At 41.4% G+C, this 16,296-nt stretch overlaps 1 protein-coding gene across 3 annotated transcripts in view; it reads left to right on the top strand.

Annotated features, from left to right (window-relative positions):
• ints1 (integrator complex subunit 1) overlaps positions 1–16,296 on the top strand; it is a 31,508-nt gene that overhangs the window by 2,994 nt on the left and 12,218 nt on the right. For all 3 annotated transcript variants that reach the window (XM_055190454.2, XM_055190437.2, XM_055190446.2), the window contains exons 4-34: positions 33–229; positions 380–517; positions 599–758; positions 833–938; positions 1,020–1,206; positions 2,121–2,266; positions 2,371–2,512; positions 2,723–2,899; positions 2,978–3,086; positions 3,173–3,293; positions 3,418–3,495; positions 3,882–4,039; positions 6,937–7,033; positions 7,251–7,342; positions 7,425–7,485; positions 7,567–7,764; positions 7,848–7,977; positions 8,063–8,242; positions 8,367–8,516; positions 8,616–8,795; positions 8,884–8,988; positions 9,110–9,277; positions 9,363–9,474; positions 9,588–9,746; positions 9,876–10,022; positions 10,910–11,008; positions 11,125–11,249; positions 11,737–11,991; positions 12,072–12,231; positions 12,382–12,513; positions 15,325–15,505. In XM_055190454.2, coding sequence (XP_055046429.2) covers positions 33–229; positions 380–517; positions 599–758; positions 833–938; positions 1,020–1,206; positions 2,121–2,266; positions 2,371–2,512; positions 2,723–2,899; positions 2,978–3,086; positions 3,173–3,293; positions 3,418–3,495; positions 3,882–4,039; positions 6,937–7,033; positions 7,251–7,342; positions 7,425–7,485; positions 7,567–7,764; positions 7,848–7,977; positions 8,063–8,242; positions 8,367–8,516; positions 8,616–8,795; positions 8,884–8,988; positions 9,110–9,277; positions 9,363–9,474; positions 9,588–9,746; positions 9,876–10,022; positions 10,910–11,008; positions 11,125–11,249; positions 11,737–11,991; positions 12,072–12,231; positions 12,382–12,513; positions 15,325–15,505 — 4,450 coding nt within the window. The remainder of the gene's footprint in view (positions 1–32; positions 230–379; positions 518–598; positions 759–832; positions 939–1,019; positions 1,207–2,120; positions 2,267–2,370; positions 2,513–2,722; positions 2,900–2,977; positions 3,087–3,172; positions 3,294–3,417; positions 3,496–3,881; positions 4,040–6,936; positions 7,034–7,250; positions 7,343–7,424; positions 7,486–7,566; positions 7,765–7,847; positions 7,978–8,062; positions 8,243–8,366; positions 8,517–8,615; positions 8,796–8,883; positions 8,989–9,109; positions 9,278–9,362; positions 9,475–9,587; positions 9,747–9,875; positions 10,023–10,909; positions 11,009–11,124; positions 11,250–11,736; positions 11,992–12,071; positions 12,232–12,381; positions 12,514–15,324; positions 15,506–16,296) is intronic.

Below are 16,296 nucleotides of genomic sequence, written 5' to 3'. Positions count from 1 at the left end.
TCATTCAGATAACATGTTTGCTTGTGTTGCAGTATCCCCTGCTGTTCTTCTGGATGAGATTGAGGCAGCAGAGGCTGAGGGTAACGATGACCGCATTGAGGGCGTTCTGTGTGGGGCGGTCAAACAACTTAAGATGAACCGGGCCAAGCCTGACATGACGCTCTACCTCAGCCTCATGTTCCTGGCCAAAATCAAGCCCAATGTTTTTGCAACTGAGGGTGTCATAGAGGTATAAAGCATTTCTTCTGCTCTTAAATTATTTAAATTCTTTCCTATTGTGTCCCTGTATATTAACTAGTAGAGGAAGGATGCTATTTAAATTGCCTTGGATTAAATCATCTGTCAGGTGCATAACTAAAAGGTTTGCGTCTCTGTTTAGGCTCTCTGCAGTTTGCTCCGCCGTGATGCCTCCATTAACTTCAAGGCTAAGGGAAACAACCTGGTGTCCGTTCTGGCCTGCAACCTGTTAATGGCCGCTTACGAGGAGGATGAAAACTGGCCTGAGATATTTGTCAAGGTGAGGGTCAATGCTTGGTTTGACATGGATTGATAAACAGTAATCATGAAATAGATTTACTTTCATTGTGTTGTTTTCCAGGTCTACATTGAGGACTCTCTCGGTGAACGTATCTGGGTGGACAGTTCACACTGTAAAACTTTTGTTGACAACATCCAGACCGCCTTCACAACCAAGATGCCTCCTAAGAGTATGCTGCTCCAGACAGAAACTGGGAGATCTGGCGGAGACCTCAGTGCAGGTTGGTGACTTGGGACCTCTGTGTCTTTGTCAAAGAAAAAAAATGTTTATGCTAATATACGTTCTGGATTTTAGGAAACAGCCCTCATCCTTCCACACCGGATGAAGATGAAGGTCAAACTGAGCTTTTGATTGCAGAGGAAAAACTCAGCCCAGAGGATGATGGACAGGTCATGCCCAGGTATATTCAAGTTATTAAGAGTAAAGAAAAAGTTTTGGATCCAGTGCTGGTGTTTGAGGATTTTTGTTTTTTTTGCTGCAGGTACGATGAGCTGGCTGAAAGTGTGGAGGAGTACGTGTTGGAAGTTTTGAGGGACCAACTGAACCGCCGACAGCCTATGGACAACGTGTCCAGGAACCTCTTGCGCCTTTTGACCGCCACCTGTGGCTATAAAGAGGTTCGACTGATGGCTGTGCAGAGACTTGAGATGTGGCTACAGAATCCAAAGGTACAATAACATGCTAAACTTTCTAATGTTATTTATAATAAGAGATATCTGTCCATTTTGAGCATATTGACATCACTTGATTCTTATTCATGCTTGGTCCAGTGTCGAAATCCATCTGTAATCGTGATTGGTTGAAGTATCATCATTGGCTAGTTTATTTATGCTGGGTACACACCAAAAGGTTTTTTACATCTTATAAGATTTTCAAAATGTGGTAGACCACAAACATGAGGATAAAAAATCCTAGATTTAACTGTTTTGCTCCTGTGGTGTGTGGTGTGCCATAATGTGTCAAAGACAGCACACCTCAAACAAACAGATTTTCAACCAGAGTCTCGACTGTGAACACAGGAAATCTTGCAAAATCTTGCAAGACTTCAGAATAAGTATGGCGGACGATATGCAGGAAGAAATTTCAATGATATTGTTTGGACTGATTTTCATAGAAAATTCAAGAAATAAAAAGGGTTTGGGTGAAGTCCCGGAGACAGCGGAAACATGGTCCATCTCTGCTGTCCACATCAACTTCACTTTGTTCTGTGCCATGACTGCTTCTGTCTAACATTCTCACTTTCTGATTGGATATTGTTTCGTGTCACGTGATAATCTCAAGAGCACGCGCGCGGTTTGACCTTCACATCAGGATTTCTGATCGTAAATATTTACGATTAGCGATCGGGGCGGCTCCGACATTCTTCCGATCAGGTTCAAACTCTCTTAACAGACCTCACACCAAGGGAAAATCTGATAAGATAATCTGTAAAACCATCAAGATAATGGGGACATAGCTAGGATTGTCGGAAGGGGGGATATTGGCCCAAAATCAGCCTGATTATCTTTTGGTGTGTACCAAGCATAAGTCTAATTTGTATACCACAGATCTCATGGTTTTGTTTGACGTTGTGTTTGTTCAGCTGACTCGGCCAGCACAGGATCTTCTCATGTCTCTGTGTATGAACTGTAACACACATGGCTCAGATGATATGGAGGTCATCTCAAACCTCATCAAGATCCGCCTTAAACCCAAAGTCCTCCTCAACCACTACATGCTGTGTGTCAGGTGAGCATCACGTTTTCAGTTCTGTGTCATTAAGTAGCTTTTAGACCACAATTTTTACTTTATATACTATTTAAATCGTATTTACTATTTCTTTCTCTCTACAGGGAGCTTCTGAATGCTCATAGAGATAATCTGGGCACCATGGTGAAGTTTGTGATCTTTAATGAGCTGTCAAATGCCAGAAACCCTAATAATATGCAAGTGCTTCATACAGTTCTGCAGCACAGCCCGGAGCAGGCACCCAAGGTGACTTTTCTCCTTGTTTTAATCATGTCTTCGTTATCTTTCTTATTTGCCTACTTAATGAGAACAAAATCTTAATCCGATGTACCTTAATGTCTTTTTGCAAATAGATTTTTTAAAACCCAATAGAAGAGTTTGACAGTTTGACTTACAGCTCCTTCCCATATTGACTTATTATGCATTATATGACATTGCTTTGTTTTTCCCTTCTAGTTTTTGGCCATGGTATTTCAGGACCTGTTAACCAATAAAGACGATTACTTGCGGGCATCTCGGGCCCTGCTCAGAGAAATCATTAAGCAAACCAAACACGAGATCAACTTCCAGTCTTTCTGTCTGGGCCTCATGCAAGAGAGGAAGGAGGCCACTTACACTGACATGGAGTTTAAAGTGAGGACTCTTCTTCTGCGCTTTATGATAATATTATTTATTCAGACAATGACGTTTACGTTTTATTTGTTTTCTTAGGAGCGCTTTGTTATCCAAGTGACTGATCTGTTGACGGTGTCCATGATGTTGGGGATCACAGCTCAGGTGAAAGAGGCCGGCATCGCATGGGACAAAGGAGAGAAGAAGAGTATGATCTCTTAGTCTTATCACCTCACGTTCTGATCTATTTAATGCGTTGATGGTAACAAGGATCCATATGTGTATGTGTTTCAGACCTGGAGTCTCTAAGGTCCTTTCAGAACCAGATCGCTGCCATCCAGAGAGATGCTGTGTGGTGGCTGCACTCTGTGGTTCCTACCATCAGTAAAGTAGGACCTAAAGACTATGTGCACTGGTATGTGTATTGGCTGGTAGCATCACACATTACGGGTGTAGATTTTTACTGTCTGAGCTGGTAGTAGAAATTTGTAGGTTTGAACCTATCACAGCATTGCATTGATTTGTTTTTGTCTTAACAGCCTCCACAAGGTGCTTTTTACAGAGCAGCCTGAGACATATTACAAGTGGGATAACTGGCCACCTGAGAGTGACAGAAAGTAAGACATCTTCTGCTTTACTGTACTTAGGAAAGAGTAATATTTAGTAAATAGTAAAATTTGACTGTTGAATGCTTTATTTTGATTGGTTGAGAAATGTTCCACCGGTATGCATTATTTTTCGCTAAACGCACACCTGTCCTGTCTAATGTCTTAAAATAACCACCAGAGCAACGTCTGTGGTAACCGTGGTATAAGCAGAATTATTGACCTTTGAATTCTTTGAAAATAATGCACACTTGCGGTGTACAGCACACTTGGCGTTGTGCTGCATTACCAACTTGGGTTTGCATTATTTTCAAATAATTTAACGGCCCATCATCAGTTATTCCTTACGTATACAGTATGTCTTAGATCTAAGCTCAGATGTTTTCTTTCTTTATTAGTTTTTTTCTCCGGCTGTGCTCCGAGGTTCCTCTGTTGGAGGACACACTGATGCGCATCTTGGTGATTGGTCTGTCACGAGATTTGCCCCTGGGCCCTGCTGATGCCATGGAGCTGGCTGATCACCTGGTAAAGAGGGCTGCTGGAGTTCAGTCTGATGGTGAGATAACACTCCTGTCCTGAGTATGGGACACATATAACAGAATCCAACAGAACAGCAAATTGCTAATAGGGGAGAGCGGGGCACAACCTAACACTTTTTGGCATTGGCTCTATCATTCAAAAACACATCTCTGCTACAAATAAACCCTAAGGGCCCTATTTTAACAATCTAAGAGCATTTTCTAAAGCACACAGTGTAACGTCTAAATGGGCGTGTCCGAATCCACTTTTGCTAATTTAATGACGGGAAAAATGGTTTGTGCGCCAAGCGCATGGTCGAAAAGGGTTGGTCCTATTTTTTTAATGATTAATGGGAGTATTTTGGGTGTAACGTGCAATAAACCAATGAGAGTCTCAGCTCTCATCCCCTTTAAAAGCCTGTTGCGCTGGTGCTATGTCTAATACCTATTTAGATGACGGACTTTGTAAACTGAAAAACTAAGCGGAGGAAGAAGATCCCCAGTTTAAGATTAATGTTAAATAATTGTGTTGTTTTTCACTTGTATTGAATTTGTAATTTTTAAAATTAAAACCCGTTTTCTTTTAGTCATGGAAGTAAAAAAGCAGGCTTTTAATTACTTTAAATGTATGGCTATCCAATATCATCAAAAAATAATTTACAAGTATGTAAGAAAAGGTTTGTACTTTAAAAATACTTTATTTGTAACAAACATGAGATAAAGAATTTACAAACGTCTCTCTACACATTTCAGCACTTGGACAGCGTCAGTTTTTTTTAAGCATTACTTAAAAATGTTTCTCATCTCACCATATCCGCAGGTACAGAGTCATCATATACAATAAATCCGTGAGGTAGCATTTTAAAAAAACATTTAAAAACAGATGCATTTGTTTAAAGCAAAGCATTTATTTACTTACCAGGCTACAGGTGAAGCAGCTCTTTGTACCTTCTAACGTCTCATAATTAGTCCTCATTTATGTCCAAAAGACTTAATAATAATCTTTTACATTCAATCCTTTAATCTTTCGTATTTAAAAGCGTTTTTGTGCTGCTGCGCATTCATGTCTGTGTTAAGCAAACCCGCGTTGTCGTCCCGTTTATAGGCGCATATTACTAATGCGCTCTTTAAATAACAAAAAAACATATAGTCTATTTTAGTTGCCTCAACGCGGCGCTAAACGTGAAAATTATAATTGCGCAGGGTGCAAACTAGCAAAAGACACTTGCGTCGCGCGTTGCGCTGCATTGCGCCTGTTGTAAGATAGAGCCCTTAAAGTTTGCTACCGTTATCATACAATTACACCAAAAGTGACAGGAGTGCAAATGTTACAACTTACCCCATAGGTGGGGTTAATTGTACCAAATAGAGGGTTTGTTGTAACACCTGCTAGAAAGTTTGTTTAAAATAAACAAACAAATAATTCAATAAAATTCTGTCTATATACTAAAGGTGGATATTGTTTATATATCTGTCTAAAATAGATAGATATCCACACATTCATCCATCCATGATCCTTCATCTTACCATCCTTGTATTATGAATCAATGCATATTAACAGATTTTTTTGAAAGGGCTGCGTAATTAAGACAAAAAAAATCATAATTGTGAGTTATTTCCCGTGATATTGTATTAATAGTTATCATTTTGATAAATAGTATTTACATTATTTTCATTTCATTAACATTGTATACTGGAGGCTTAGTTGTAACATTGTGTTAAAACTAACCCCGTTGTGTAAAAAATGTTTTCAATCCAAGCTTTCAGTTGCTGACATGTTTTAAAATGGTGTTAAGTTTTAGGTAACAAGACAGTGATTAAAATAATATAAGGTTGGTTTTGGTGACTTACACACCCAACTTAGAAATCGGAAAAAAAATTAAGATGAAGAAATTTACTTTTATGCTTCCACAACACTCTTTGTTCAATATATTAACCAAAACACATCAAAACTTTTCACAAATTCACCAGAGATCATCTTCTGACAGTAAGAGAAAAAGACCATAAGCACAGATTGATCAGCCCTGTAAAAATATATAAAGTAGCTACCAGTGGCATAGCAAGTCAGTACCGGGCCCCCTTAAGCCAAAGCCCCCCCAACCTTGCCCGTTGCCACTGTTAACTCTGGCGCGCAGGTCTGTTAACAACATATACTTTTAATAAGGTAGTCAAATATTTTTACATTACTTTTTTACTTTAAAGGGTAGATTTGAATAAAGAAAAACGAAATGTTTTGGGTAGTTTTTAACTCGTGACTAACTCTCCGCCTTCTCTTTTCTCTTTAAGGCCCCACTTTTATGTTTATATTTGTCCATCCTTTATGTTCATGTAGATAGCCGCTATAGTAACCTCTCACACTGTGTTTTCTTTTTTTTTGGCTCAGCGATGCGTCATGTAAAAAATTGTGGCGTAGTAGTCTACGGCAGCCACGGAGTGCAAAAAAAAAAAAAAAACACACAAACAAGAAATTACGCAGAAATTAGACATTACGGAGAAATAAGAAATCACTACACATTATAAGCATACAAAAATATATTTATTGCGGCCACAAATACAAATACAAATTATATTCAAAAAACTTTTTTAATTAAAAGCTGGGCCGGGCCCAGGGCCAGGCCCCCTATTGGCCCAGGCCCATTTGCACGTGCATACCCTGCATGCCCAGACGCTACGCCACTGGTATCTACGTTACAATTAACCCCACGTTAGTTTGTGTCCCACTTACCCCTATTTACTAAATATTTCCCCTGATCTCACCTGATTGGTCAGTTGTTTTTGCAGTGTGTCAATTGCCATACTTTTCTAAAAATGCAATGCCCATGGCTCAAAACACTGTTTAAAAAAAAGCTCAAAGAGCTGCTTTGTTTGTACTTTAAACATTATAACTTAAAAAAAAAAAAACTTGTTGCTTGGGAATTTTTTTCGTCAAACGCAGACCTACAGGTTTTGCGTGTGGAGAGGATCCAACTCATCGACGCTGTGCTGAACCTCTGTACGTACCATCACCCAGAGAACATCCAGCTGCCAGCAGGGTAGGACCTTTACCTTTCACCCACATTATGCTTCTGTTTCTCATTTGTGTTTCATTGTGCAGTGATTCAACAGCTTTATATTGCCAAATAATTACTGGGTGTCATGGATGGTTAGCATTGACAGTTGTGGTTGGACTGATATTGGCGCCCTTTACTCTGTTTGGGTGGGATATCTTTATCTCAGGGGTGTTGAAATAACTTTCATGTTTAATGTTAGGTATCAACCTCCAAATCTGGCCATATCGACACTTTACTGGAAGGCATGGCTCCTGCTACTTGTGGTGGCAGCCTTCAACCCACAGAAAATCGGTTTGGCCAGATATTATGCACTTTTTGCATTGTATAATAGCGCCGCATAGCAGCAATATTGATGTTATCACTGATTGTTCAGGTTTGGCCGCCTGGGATGGTTACCCCACCCTGAAAATGCTCATGGAAATGGTTATGACAAAGTAAGTGTTCACCACATTATCCGCTAGACACGTGGTTTCAGAGTTTTTTTTTTTGAGCAACCTGGCTTTTTTGTTTTTTAGTAACTACTCATTCCCTCCATGCACGGTGGCTGACGAGGAGACCAAAACTGAGATGATCAACCGGGAGCTGCAGATCTCTCAGAAGGAGAGGCAGGAGATCCTGGCATTTGAAAGCCACTTGGCTGCCGCCTCCACCAAGCAGACCATTACAGAGAGCAACAGTCTACTGCTGTCTCAGCTCACCAGTCTTGATCCAAAGTATGACTTCCCTTGTTCTCTTAAAGCGAAGTGTGTTCATACAGAGCCTGACCCAATCTGGTTTGGTTGTCTTTAATGTTCAGGGGACCTCCACGTAGACCACCTCCTCAGATACTGGAGCAGGTGAAGACCCTAAACCAGTCTTTGAGACTGGGCCATCTGCTGTGTCGTAGCCGCAGCCCAGACTTCCTGCTCAATATCATCCAGAGACAAGTAAAGAGACACACATACTAAGACACTAACTTGCAGGGTAATTCTTTATATACAGCTGTGACTAACTGGTTAACACTTATTTTAGGCATCATCTCAGTCTATGCCATGGCTTGCTGATCTCGTCCAGTCCAGTGAGGGGTCATTGGACGTGTTGCCCGTTCAGTGCCTCTGTGAATTCCTCCTCCATGACGCGGCCGATGATGCTGCATCTGCTGATGATGAGGAGGAAGGAGAAAGCAAAGAGCAGAGAGTGAAGAAAAGACAAGTAAAGCTTAACCTGAGTTTCTGAATGACCCGTTTCACAAATTGTCAGGGTGCACTGGGAAGGAAGATCATCTTTATACAATATATTGCTTACAAAATTAATATTGTGTTTTTCTCTTTTACAGAGACAGCAGAAGCAGAGGCAGCTGCTCGGGCGACTGCAGGACCTGCTGTTAGGTCCTAAAGCTGATGAACAGACCACATGTGAGGTTCTGGACTATTTCCTGCGCCGTCTCAGTTCTACTCAGGTGGCCTCCAGAGTACTGGCCATGAAGGTATTTAAAAAGTCCAACTAATTTATCATTCACCACTGTCTAGTTCGTTTACATTTGTAAGATACGTGATAAGTAATAAGTTCATAATGTTTGTATCAGGGTTTGTCATTGGTGCTGACGGAGGGAGGGTTGAAGGATGGAGATGACAGAGATCAGCCCATGGAGGAAGACTCTAGAGATGCCGAGTTACTGCCCGCCTACCAATGGCTCCTTCAGGACCTCCCCAGACTACCCCTGTTTGACAGCGTAAGAGGCTTCACCGCTAACGCCTTGCAACAGGTCAGTCTATTTAAAGCCAATATGTGTCAGTGACTCAATGTTAAATATCAGGTGTTCATTTGCAGAACTCATGCTTGTTTTTTTGCAGGCCATACATGTGGAAACAGATCCTCAAACCATCAGTGCATACCTGATATACCTTTCCCAGCATGCACCTGTGGAGGAGCAGTCACATCACAATGACCTGGCCTTGGTGAGCCCAATTGGTTTTGACACTGCAAGAATTCCCAATGTGTTTTTAAACACTGGTCCCGCTATTAAACGGCTTATTGTCTGACCTCCTGTTTCCTGTCGTCCCTCTGCATGTCTCACAGGATGTTGCCCGTTTGATAGTGGAGCGCTCCACCATAATGAACAGCCTGTTTTCCAAGCACTCCTGCAGGCCTGAGGCTGACGCCGTTCTCTCTGCTCTGATCTCCATCTTCTCTACCTACATCCGACGTATGAGGAAGACCAAAGATGGAGAGGACCTTTACAGCTGGGTAAGGAAAATCTACGTAAGTGAGATGGACTGATTCCCTTTGCTTTTTTGTATTTGAAAGGTGTGATTTTTTTGTAACCCAACAGTCAGAGTCTCAAGACCAAGTGTTCTTACGATGGACTTCAGGAGAAACGGCCACTATGCACATTCTGGTGGTCCATGCCATGGTCATCCTGCTCACATTGGGCCCCCCCAAAGGTCGGTATTATACCTTTGTAATGGTAGAGTGATAGCTTTTTATTAGACGCGTAGTGAGAGTTTTTGCTTTTTATTAGACGTGTAGTGAGAGTTTTTTTTTTTTTTTTTTTTAGGAGAGAGTGAGTTTTATACTCTGTTGGATATCTGGTTTCCTGATAAAAAGCCCCTTCCTACCGCTTTCCTTGTTGACACATCCGAGGAGGCTCTTCTATTGCCTGATTGGCTCAAATTGAGAATGATTCGGTCTGAGGTGTCCCGATTAGTTGATGCAGGTATGAAGGATGATAATGTATGAGTACCAAGCTGGTTAGAGCTGTAATATTTCATGAACTTCTGTGAAGTTTTGGTATTGAGATTCGTAACTCGTGTAACTACATTGGTTTCTCTGACTCTCTCTGCAGCCCTGCAGGATCTTGAGCCTCAACAGTTGCTGCTGTTCGTTCAGTCTTTCGGTATCCCTGTCTCCAGCATGAGCAAACTGTTGCAATATCTTGATCAGACAGTGTCCCATGATCCTCAGTCACTGGAGCAAAACATTATGGACAAAAGTGAGGACTTCTTTTTATACTTTGTGCCTCCACTATCCCCAAATTAAAGGGACACTCCACTCTTTTTGAAAATATGCTCATTTTCCAGCTCCCCTAGGGTGTAACATTTGATTCTTACCGTTTTGGAATCAATTCAGCTGATCTCTGGGACTGGCGCTACCACTTTTAGCATAGCTTAGCATAATCCATTGAATCTGATTAGATCATTAGCAACACGCTAAAAAATAACCAAAGAGTTTTTATATTTTTCCTATTTAAAACTTGACTCTTCTGTAGTTACATCGTGTACTAAGGCCGACAGAAAATTAAAGTTGCGATTTTCTAAGCCGATATGGATAGGAACTAAACTCTCATTCTGGCGTTATAATCAAGGACTTTGTTGCTGTAACATGGCTGCAGAAGGCGCAATGATATTACGTAGTGCCTGAAAATAGTACCTTCCAATGAAAGATACTAAGGGGACTGTTTTGGCTGCTGTGTAATATCATTGCGCCTGCTGCAGCCATGTTACAGCAGCAAAGTCCTTGATTATTACGCCAGACGTAAGAGAGTATAGTTCCTAGCCATATCTGCATAGAAAATCACAACTTTTAATTTTCTGGTACACAATGCAACTACAGAAGAGTCAAGATTTAAATAGGAAAAATATCGAAACTCTTTGGTTATTTTTTAGCGCGATGCTAATGTACTAATCAGATTCAATAGATTATGCTAAGCCATGCTAATAGTGGTAGCGCCAGACCCGGAGGTCAGCTGAATGGATTCCAAAATGGTAAGAATCAAATGTTTAACTCTAGGGGAGCTGGAAAATGAGCATATTTTCAAAAAAGTGGAGTGTCCCTTTAATTTGTCATGAATGTGTTTACATATCTATGCCTCTTCTTTAGACTACATGGCTCACCTGGTGGAGGTTCAGCATGAGAGAGGAGCAACAGGAGGTCACACGTTTCATAGTTTACTCAGTGCTTCAATTCCTACACGCAGAGGTCAGGATCTAACCCCTTTAGATTCTGTATTAATCTGTTTTACTTGGCTTATACCACACAGGGAGATCAGTTAACGTACTAATAATGTCTTTGATTATCTATACTATTTGTTACAGATAGTTCAGAGTTAAACAGGGCTAAGGTAACTGTAGAAACACCACATGGCTCCGTAAAGATGAGAGTGGTGAGTCAGGTCCCCGTGATTGGCCCAGATGATGATCTCGCTGGGATCCTGCTACAGGTATGGCATTTTGCACTTGTTTGCTTATTCCTCATAATTTTCCATGATGTATAGGTGACATGCTTTTAATGTAAAGGAACTGGAGAAATGTATTAATAATAAAAAGATGGTTTTGGTGGCCTAATTCAGCGGTTCTCAATTCCAGTCCTCGGGACCCCCCCTCCCAGATCATTTTAGGTGTCTCCATATATAAAAACACCTGTGTCAGTTCATCAGCTTGTTAGTGTGTTAATAACGGAGCATTAAAAGTGAAATCAGGTGTTTCATATAAGGAGACATCTAAAACCTTTTTGGAGGGGGGTCCCAAGGACTGGAATTGAGAACCACTGGCCTTAGACATTTGTCCAATACTGTATATCAGTGGCATTGTTTTGTGCAAAACATGTCCTAATATAATTCCAGTTTAGTCCTGGATTAAGCTAAACCCTGTCTGTTACCGGCCTTAAGAGTCCATGTGGTTTAAATGGCTCCATTCTCTCTCCTTAAGCTTTTTCCGCTGAAAGTGGATCCACGTTGGCCCCCACCTCCGGTCCGGCCGCTGGCATTGGCTCTGCAGCAGGCTCTGGCCCAAGAGGTGCTGCGTGCACGGAAGGGTCACATCCAGCAGGGCGGCGCTGCTGGGCGACTCCTACAAGCTATAGCAGCCCTTCTGAGTTCTGCCCACGCTGGTGCTCTGGTCCTGGCAATGCATCACAGCCACACAATCTCATGCCCTCTATTGCGCCAGCTCCATCTCTACCAGGTAAGCCACCTACATATTCACTACATATTACAGGTTCTTTCATTTTCTCTCCGGCTCACTCTCCCCCATCTCTACTGTAGCGAATGGTGTCTCAAGATGTCGGCTTCTGCACGCTGTTCTTTAACGCTGTTGTGCAGATGTTGACCTGGCTGGAGAACTCTGCAGTAGAAACGGGGCCGCTCCACAGTCTGCTGAAATCTCTGGCCGCCCAGTACTCTCACAAACATCGCATCACAGATGGTTAGTAGATCCTGATCCTGATTTCTAAAAAGTCAGGGCTTTATTGCCTTGTATTATTAGATTTGCCAAAGTAATCTGCATTCTAACATCTTAAACTAGCAGCGCAGAACTAACAGATTTAAGTTGACTCTGACCCTTGTGTGTCTTAAGTTCGTACAGGGTTTCGGCACTTGGCTGAAGCTCTGGCATACAGACGCGACTCTGAGGTGGCAGTCAGGGGCATCATTGCATCACTGAAAGCGGGAGAGAGATGCAACGCTGAACCTGAACTCATAACAAAAGGTATTTGCCCTAGTTTTCATTTCATTTAAAGACGCAGTTTTTTACCTGATGGGAGGGGTTCTAGTGGACCAATCACAGCGCTTGCGGTCCGCAAAGAACTGACGCACTTTTAAAAATTTGCCGAAGTGCACGTCAGGCTGCGCAGAGCTACGCAGAGGCTATGGATAACCTACGGTGTTGACCTTACGCATGACTATAAATTGGACTTTAACTCCGCCCATTAATCTTCACACTTAATCTAACCATGGCAATGCCATTTAGTACTCCCTACAGAAAAACGTGATTATGCAATCGCATTATCAGCCAAAATCCACATACTTATGCAGGGGTCGCATTTTTTAAATACGCCGCACTTTCACCGCATAAATTGCAGATTTCTGCTCGCAAAATATCGCATGATTTCATAATCCCCGCATTTTCATAGCAAAATGTCATATACATCTTAGCAGAAAGTTGAAAAATGTTGCATTTACTTCACACATGCGCAGCCATGTTGTCTGCAATGTTAGGAAGTGACGTAATTACGTGACATGAACATCAATGAAAAGCTGCAAACAGTTCACACAATTTTGGCAAGTTCACGCAATTTTGGCAAGTTTACGCAATTTTGGCAAGTTCACGCAATTTCATCGCATAAAATTGCATAAATATCCTGCATATTCCATCACATTTTTCAAGAAAACGTGTCGCAAGATCAAGGAATTTTGCCCACATAAATCACAAAAAAACTTAAAGAAAAAGAGAGAAAAATTGACAGCACAATTGAGTTTAAATTTTAAAGCAACACTATGTAGTTTTCATGAAAAATTGACTTACAGATCCCCCATGTGGTTGAAAAGTGCAACAGTGCCTGTTATCAGACCCTCTTTTGCAGGCAGGTGGAGGGGCGGGGCTGTGTCCTCTACCCTCCACCTCGACTTTCAGAGTGTGCTTGTAGCAGCTAGGAGGCTGCTCAGGTTGCAGCAGCAGTAGAATTTGTCCAGTTAAGAGTTGTTCTATCACTGAAATAATTTTAGAGACATTTTTTAAAGGTTGAAAAACTACATAGTGTTGCTTTAACAAACTACCATAATGGTAATCAGTGTTTGCATGTCATCAGCTCATTTGCATTTAAAAGGACACCTCAAAAAATGGCACATTTTTGCTCACACCTATAAAGTGGCGATTTTACCATGCTATAATAAATTATCTATGGCAGGGGTGGGCATTCCTGGTCCTGGAGCGCTACTGTCCTGCAAAGTTAACTCCTTGAGGTGTCTTTGATTAGGGTTCGAGCTAAACTTTGCATGACGGTGGCCCTACAGGACCAGGAATGCCCACCCCTGATCTATGGGGTATTTAAAACTTCACATACACACTCTGGGGACACCGAACACTAATTTTACATCTTAAAAACGTCTCATAAAATGTCCCCTTTAAGACTGACTGAGTAAAAACCAGAATACAATGCAGGATTTTTGCACTCCTATAAGATCATTACTTTATCACACTGTGCGACATGGATTGTTTAAACTTGGGTTCGATAAGCGTGTAGACTGTACGATGATGACACGGAAGCTTCGACGGCTGCGTCACATGTAAGCACAATGTCACCAGCATGCGCTAGTGGTAAACAAATACCAGTACGCAGGCCGTAGCAGCGAACACACTGTGCGTTGATCATGCTGAATTTCTGACAAAAACTATCGTAGGTTATCTTTGGAAGCAAGACCGGGAAAATGGCCATCTTTGAACCTCTCTCACTGTACGACATAGGACCACAGATGAAGAGCCACGATCACAGAAATCGTGAAGATTGTTTTACGATGTCAATCCTTCATCTGGGACAGCCAAAAATTGTGCAGTGTATCCCAAGTTTTAAGTCATTCAAAGACAGAAATCAATTACTTATATCAAACGTTGATGCACCTAATCTCGAAATTAGATTGAGACTTTAAGCTGGATTTTACAGATGGGCCACATCATACATACAGTATAAACTGTTACTCCTAAAGATAAGACTCCATAAGAAAATGAGGTGAAGTCCACCAAAGGTGTTCCTGGATGTGCTTACGGCACGTAATCCTCAAAATGCTATACAGGATGATCCTGGCATTGGAAATGAGTAGTTAAAGTTAGCAAAGTGTTGAATCATTTTATAACACGAGCTGTGTGAAACAGCCCTGAGATGGTGGAAAATGCTCATAAAACAACATTTAGGATTGTTTTGGCGCAAGGCAAATAGACCTTATGGAAAAAAGAATCATAGCAAAGACATATTCTGCCCCATAAAATGCATTATGTAGCACTAACGGCGTTATTAACTTTAATAATAGCTCCTTTTAGAACCACACAGTGCGCATTCGTTGAAAACCTGTGCCAAGAAAAGTTTGGGGTTTTGTTGGTAAAATATCTATCTGACAGGCGAGAAGAGAATTGGTAAGATACCCAGAGGTAGTTAAACTTTGCGTGTCAGCCCCGGAGCGGTTGCCAGGATTAGTCAGTCTCTCCGGAAGCCTGCGTTTGACTCATGGCCGGCATCGCCGGTGCTGAATGTGTTTCTCTTTATATTCCGCCCTAAAAACTTTCTCAAAACAAAAACAACCACACGCAGCAGGTCCACTCATCTCCTCCAGAGCTTGTTTACATCTATTGATGGCTCTAATGACCACAGTGATATTGAAAGATATAGTATACCCATCAGAACAGTACTGTGGTGAAGCTGGGGGCCTAAAAGACGATTTATCAGAAACAAAACATGAGTTGTTTTACTTTTAAAAATGTGGGATTGGCTACAACAGGTCGTTTTTTATCCCTGGATGTGTGTGTTAGTGTTACAGGGGTTGATGGAGATAAAGTCCCCTTATCTAGAAGAGCTGTTGTCCCTGCTTATGACCGTCGGTACGGAGAGCGGAGCCCCAGGAAGCCCAGCTGGCCCCGTCGCCATGGTGATCTCCCTGCTGCTGCAGGAAACAGAGGAGCGAGGGGTGAAAATAGAGGTGGATTCCAAAATGTGAGTGTGATGAGTCACTGTTCTCTGAGTACACGCTCATCACGGTACCGCTTTATGGACCTCTTTACTGTGTATGCCGATGATACTGTTTCTAGGTGGGGAAGGAACATAGTATAATCAGTTAATGTTTATTCGCTCACACGTCCAACAGCACAAGTTACCATAGTAAGGCCATATATACAGAAATATACACGTCAGTGTTTACTGTAAAATGTTGTTTTTGAAGCAGGGCAACCCCTTGTCCACCCTAATAATTGGTCTTAACTACACATTGAAACCAATACATATTTGAACATTAGTTACACTTATATAATATAAGTAATGAGTAATATTAATTATTACACTGCTTGTTGGAATGCTTGATTCTGATTGACCGGTTGCACTCAAAACAAATAACACACAGTAAACTGAATGATGCAAATCATTTTGACAGGTACAGTTTAATATTACACAAAATTAAATATAAATATGTCTTTTAATAACATATATGACATTACATTTACAAATGCTTAAAGGAACATGCCCACATTTTGGGAATTTAGCTTATTCACCGTATCCCCCAGAGTTAGATAAGTCCATACATACCTTTCTCATCTGCGTGCGTGCCGTAACTCTGTCTGACGCAGCCCCCGCTAGCTTAGCTTAGCACAAAGACTGTGAATGGCTCCAGCTAGCATACTGCTCCCAATAAGTGACAAAATAACGCAATCATTTTCCTTTTTATATGTTGTGATTTGTATAGTCACACCGTGTACAAATAACAAGGTCATATGAGACATAGCCATCTTTTA

Source organism: Misgurnus anguillicaudatus, chromosome 19, assembly GCF_027580225.2.
Source record: "Misgurnus anguillicaudatus chromosome 19, ASM2758022v2, whole genome shotgun sequence".
In the NCBI taxonomy this organism is placed as follows: domain Eukaryota; kingdom Metazoa; phylum Chordata; class Actinopteri; order Cypriniformes; family Cobitidae; genus Misgurnus; species Misgurnus anguillicaudatus.
This window is presented reverse-complemented; position numbering and strand designations above follow the sequence as displayed.